The sequence below is a fragment of the Labrus mixtus genome, chromosome 19 (genome assembly GCF_963584025.1).
Source record: "Labrus mixtus chromosome 19, fLabMix1.1, whole genome shotgun sequence".
Classification (NCBI taxonomy): domain Eukaryota; kingdom Metazoa; phylum Chordata; class Actinopteri; order Labriformes; family Labridae; genus Labrus; species Labrus mixtus.
The window spans coordinates 17418196-17423859 of NC_083630.1; the positions used below are offsets into that span (position 1 = coordinate 17418196).

At 41.3% G+C, this 5664-nt stretch overlaps 1 protein-coding gene across 1 annotated transcript; it reads left to right on the forward strand.

Moving 5' to 3' along the window:
- The first annotated feature begins 574 nt into the window (after positions 1-574).
- On the forward strand, positions 575-5399 carry LOC132994341 (E3 ubiquitin-protein ligase TRIM35-like). The gene is made up of 2 exons (XM_061064649.1): positions 575-707; positions 2423-5399. Exon 2 carries the CDS (start codon positions 2440-2442, stop codon positions 3817-3819), a length of 1380 nt encoding a protein of 459 aa, XP_060920632.1. The 5' UTR covers positions 575-707; positions 2423-2439; the 3' UTR covers positions 3820-5399.
- The last annotated feature ends 265 nt before the right edge of the window (positions 5400-5664 follow it).

Consider the following 5664-nt stretch of genomic DNA (forward strand, 5'->3'; position numbering starts at 1 on the left):
GACCTAAGGAGAAGACTTAAGCCTGAGCAGGAGAGTTGTTTGCATTTTCTAGGTTAAAAAAAAAACAACAGATGTTGCGCATGTATTTTAATAAATGTTATTTTAATGTGTTATTTTTGCTTAATAATAATTATAGTGTTCGTTTTTTAATCTGGTAAAGCACTTTTTGAGTTGCTCCATGTGTGAATTGCGCTCCTTAAATAAGCTTGTGTTGAATTTAAGGGAAAGCTCCGCCCCTTTGATGACATCATCAGAGACAAACCAAGAAACAGTTATACACATATTATTACAATGTAAACATTACACCCTACAGAGAAAGGCATTATTTAAAAGATTGTCTGACCTGGGGATAACTTGTTTTTCTGTTAAAACATTGCTTGGCCAATATGAGAACCACCACCAAAAGCAGTTATTCATTTTTTACATGCTGCAATTTTTTTTTCAAGAATCTAAAGTTATGCTTTGAAGAATGACTTAGTCTACCTGTGGAGGGCAGTAATACGCCTGGATGCGTCTAAACTGCCGGAAAAATTATAAGAAGAAGAAGAAGATGAAAAGGGAAACAGTGATGCTCCCTCCTGTGTGAGACGGCAGTCAGACAGGCAGACGGTAATGTTTTCCTTCATTACAAAGCAGCTAGAGGACAGAGAACTGGAGTAACATTTGATGTCTTTATACAGAAGGCTACCGCAGAACTTCTAGAAAAGGTAAAATAGGACAACTTTACTAGTTTGAGTGCGCAACATAAAGAGCCAGGGCCTTTCTTTAACCGCTCGCGTGGTGGGGGAACTCCATCTGACGTCACGCCCACAGCTGACGTAGGCTGCTCTTAGGAGGTGATAAATACAGCAGCAAGCTTTGGGATGAACTACTAACTACCACCCAAGCAGAAACTTTACATAACCATGATTTACGTTCACGCTAATGATAAGTTGTCCAGACTCACTACATATGTGGTGCTATTTCTTTCTTTTTAAAATGTCATCATTTCAATCAGATGTGTAGATGTTTCTTTAAGTCCTTGTAAACACTTAACAGTCAAATGAATACATGTAACATTTCAAGACAAAAAAAAATTAGAACCTGATTATAATGTTTTTTCTTTTACATCTTTATGATATTACTATTTATATTTTGTTTTAAAGGTGTTTCTTAAGTTAAGTTTGTGCATGTCCTTACCTGGAATGTACAGAGCGTCTCCCATGACAAACAATAAAAGATGTTACTTGTTCAGTAAGCCCATGTCGGTGCAGACTCGCTGTTAGAAGGTTTTTCTGCAACATTTACATTTCAGACTGCAATATTTATTTATATTTCTGCAATATTTACATTTCGGTCTGTGCAATATTTATTTATATTTCTGCAATATTTACATTTCGGTCTGTGCAATATTTATTTATATTTCTGCAATATTTACATTTCGATCTGTGCAATATTTATTTATATTTCTGCAATATTTACATTTCGATCTGTGCAATATTTATTTATATTTCTGCAATATTTACATTTCGGTCTGTGCAATATTTATTTATATTTCTGCAATATCATCCAGTAGGTTTGGCTGGGATATTTACATTTCGATCTGTGCAATATTTATTTATATTTCTGTAATATTTTACATTTCATACTTTATTTTATATTTCTGCAATATCTATTTATATTCTGTTATGCTACCACCTGTAAATATCTCCTACCATACATTGCCCATCTTACCTGAATGAGAGTTCCTTAAAGATTTCTTAAAATTTCTTCTTTTGTTGTTTTTAAGCTGTGGATGCTTGTATGTGTGTGCACTTTAAGGTGAAGCCAAATCATTTCGTTGTACAGTTGTATAACGACAATAAAGACATTCTAGTCTATTCTATTCTACAACTACCCCACTGTGTCCACCACATTGGCACTGTCAATCAAAATGCGGGTGGGAGCATGCCAGTGGAGGAGCTCAGGTAGGGGGGCTTTGTTGGCGATAATAAGGCGTCTAAAGTGGATACGCAGGGGTATGGGAAGCCAGGCGAGGTTATGAAGGTAGGGGGTTGGTGCAGGAGTGTGTGAGAATGTGAGCTGGTTGGCTAATTGCAAAAGGCGGTGCAGTGAGGAGGAGTTGGCTCAGACTCTTGAGAGGAGCAGAGTAGTCTGGTTGCACTTGATCGTGAGGGAAATGTGTTATGTGTTAAATCTCAGAAGTAACCCCACTCACTTCACACCCAGGTCAGAAGTTTTCAAAAACGTACCTGACAACGTTTTAATAATGGTTGCAGTAGTCATTTTTAATACTTTAAAAGAGTTGAAATTATGTATATAAGGGGGTTGATTTCAAAATACACCTAACTCAGCTTACTGTGAGTGAGGCAGCATTCAACGGCAGGGAGGGGAAACACAGCTTCATATTTTAACATGCTTGTCTGCTGTTTTTTTTTTTCAGATTCCCTCAGAGATTAAATGGCGTCACGGTCAGAGGAGGATCTCTGCTGTCCGATCTGTACGGACGTCTTCAAAGATCCTGTGGTTTTGACGTGCAGCCACAGCCTCTGTAGACACTGTCTGCTGAGGTGGTGGAGACGGAAACCAATAAGAGAATGTCCAGTTTGTAAGACGGTATGTTCAAAGAAAAATCCTCCTGTCAGTCTGGTGTTGAAGAACCTGTGTGAAGCCTTCTTACTGGAGAGAGACCAGGGGACTTCAGAGGCTCTCTGCAGCCTGCACAACGAGAAGCTCAAACTCTACTGTCTGGACCATCAGGAGCCGGTGTGTCTCAAATGTAGAGATTCAGAAACACACAACAGCCACAGATTCAGACCCGTTGATGAAGCTGCACAAGAACCAAGGGAGAAACTTCAGGAAACTCTGCAGCCCTTAAAAGAGAAGTTAAAGGATTTTGAAAAAGCTAAAATAAAATGTGAACTAACATCAGTAGATATTAAAATCCAAGCCCGACACTATGAGACGCAGATTAAGGAGCAATTTAAGAAGCTTCGTCAGTTTCTAGAAGGGGAAGAGGAGGCCAGGCTGTCTGCGCTGAGGGAGGAGGAGGAGCAGAAGGGTCAGAAGATGAAGGAGGAGGTGGAGGCTCTGAGCAGAGAGATGTCAGCTCTTTCAGACACAATCAGAGCCACAGAGGACGAGCTCAGAGCTGCAGATCTCTCTTTTTTAAAAAACTACAAGGCTGCTGTGGAAAGAGTCCAGCAGCGCCGCCTGCAGGCGGGGCCACAGCTGCCTAAAGGAGCGCTCATAGACGCGGCCAAACATCTGGGCAACCTGAGCTTCAACATCTGGATTAAGATGAAGGACGTGGTCTCCTACTCACCTGTGATTCTGGATCCAAACACGGCTGGTATTAAATTGATCCTGTCTGAAGATCTGACCAGTGTGAGAGGAGCAGTGAGTCAGCAGGTCCCTGATAATCCAGAGAGGTTCAAGTCCTCCATCTGCATCCTGGGCGCCGAGGGTTTCACGTCAGGGACTCACAGCTGGGACGTATACGTTGGAGGCAATAAGTTCTGGTTACTGGGTATGTTTGAAGAGTCGGATCAGATAAGGAGAAGCGTGCAGTTGGATCTTTTAGGGGTAATGTTCAAAGACGATGCATACAAAGCATGCTCATCAGCTTCCACCACTCCTTTCACGGTCCAGAATCCAGTCCAGAGGGTCAGAGTGAATATGGACTGGAGCGCAGGACAGCTGTCGTTCTCTGATCCTGATACTAACAAACACATACACACCATCACACACACTTTCACTCGTAAGGTGTTTCCTTTCTTTTGTACTGCTGGTGGGCTGAGGATATTACCTCTGAAGATCAGTGTGACACAACAGATCTGATAGATCCTAAAGGTTAAATCATTTGAAGAAGTGTTTGTACCACGTTGAGCCAAAGGGATTCTTAGGGGTGTGAGAGTTAACATTTGTGCAGGAAGAGATTGTATTTAACTGCCTAGGCCAACCATAACCCCTTAGACAGCCTGCAGTATAGATGTCCCGCCCCTTCAGCTAATCAAAACACACATTAAACATTTAGTCCTAGACACCAAAAAAAAAAAAAAAAAAAATGCAGAATCCTTTTTTGACAACATTACCAGGTAACCCACTCAGTGCATAAAAACAGTATAAATACTTAAAACTGTCATGGCTAGAAAAGTGTTTCTCTGTCATGAAAATGACCTTACTGAACTGTTCACTATTCAAAGACAAAGATGACATCGCTGTGAAAACGCAGGTCAAATGTCACACCTTGGATAGGATTTGTTTGTATTTTTGTTATAAAGTGGAGATGTGGTGAATTTAAAAAAAAAAGTAAGTCACTGTCACAGCAAGGAGATCGTCGGCTGACGGTCGGTGAACTGTTGTCGCCCTAGTTTTTGTGGTGCGTCCGGCTCCGTCGCTACCCGTCGGCCTTTTTTTTGACCGATTCGACATGTTTAATCGTTGGCGGTGAGAGGAATCTCTCTGATTGTTCTGTTCAGAGGCCGCCACCCTAATATAATGTTAGGGGAAACACTGCGCTGTAGTATCCATGATTTCACCTTTAAGTGCGGCTTCTCCTTGTTTGTCGCCTCCCCTTCTTCTTTTCTTTTTCCACTAAAAGACAAAGGGCTGACAACGCCAGCGCCATTTTCAACTTTTCATCAGACGTTATTCTCGATTAGTAGGCTTCATGTAATACGAGTGGTGCGCGACAGCGGTGTGAAAATGGACTACCGCCGCCTGCTGGGCGGTACAAGGTGGTTGGCCGTCAGCTGTAGTCTTTGCCGTGTGTTCTAGTGCAACTTTTGGGCCGTGACGTGATGCGGCGCCGCAGGCGGCCTTCGTCGCCACTAGTTCTTTGCCGTCTGCTTGGTGTGTCAGGGCCTTTTAGAAAGGAGGAGGAGTCTTGTAACCAATGCTTTTAGGTTGCATGATGGGAAAAGTAGGAGAAATTGAAGGTACTGAAAATCACCATATCAACCTTTGTTTCTTTTTCTGAGTTCCCTAACTCTATGAAAGTTAACTTATCTATAATGCTTACCTCTACAAATGTTCACTAAGCTCCCACATACTCAACTTCTGCTGATTTCTCATATTCTATTTATTTAAGGGTGGTCAAAAGTCTCCACACATTCTCCCTATTAAGTGTTTGTGTTGTTTCCCTGTGTTTCTTATCAGTGCATTGTTTATTAAGGATGGAATATAAATATTCTGTGTGTCTTTTATTTCTCATCCTACACATATTGAATGTATTATCTTTGCATCCTCCACAGTCTGGGACACTCTTAAGGGAGATGTGGTGTCAGGGATGCATTGGGATCACTGACTGGATCCGACCGTACATACATTTTATCAAACACTCTGTGCATTCTTAACCACTGAAAGGTCTACAACTGCAAGCTTGTATCTAAAGTTAATAAAACTGTGTTCAGATTTAAGTTTGTGGAAGCTACTCTTCTTTATCACTGGATGGGAATTCTAATCTCAAAGTTTATTTTACTGGTTTCATGTGAACAGAACTCCATGTGTCGCTGCAGGAACCAAGCTTTTCCCACCCACTGTTCATACCTAAGCCTATTAAAAAATGCACAATATTCTGTATATAACCATGTTATGTGAAGCTAAAGCCAGGCGTACACTGTATGACTTCAGGCTGATTTAGACCCCATGGACTGAATTTTAACCTGATTGCGCACCTTTAGG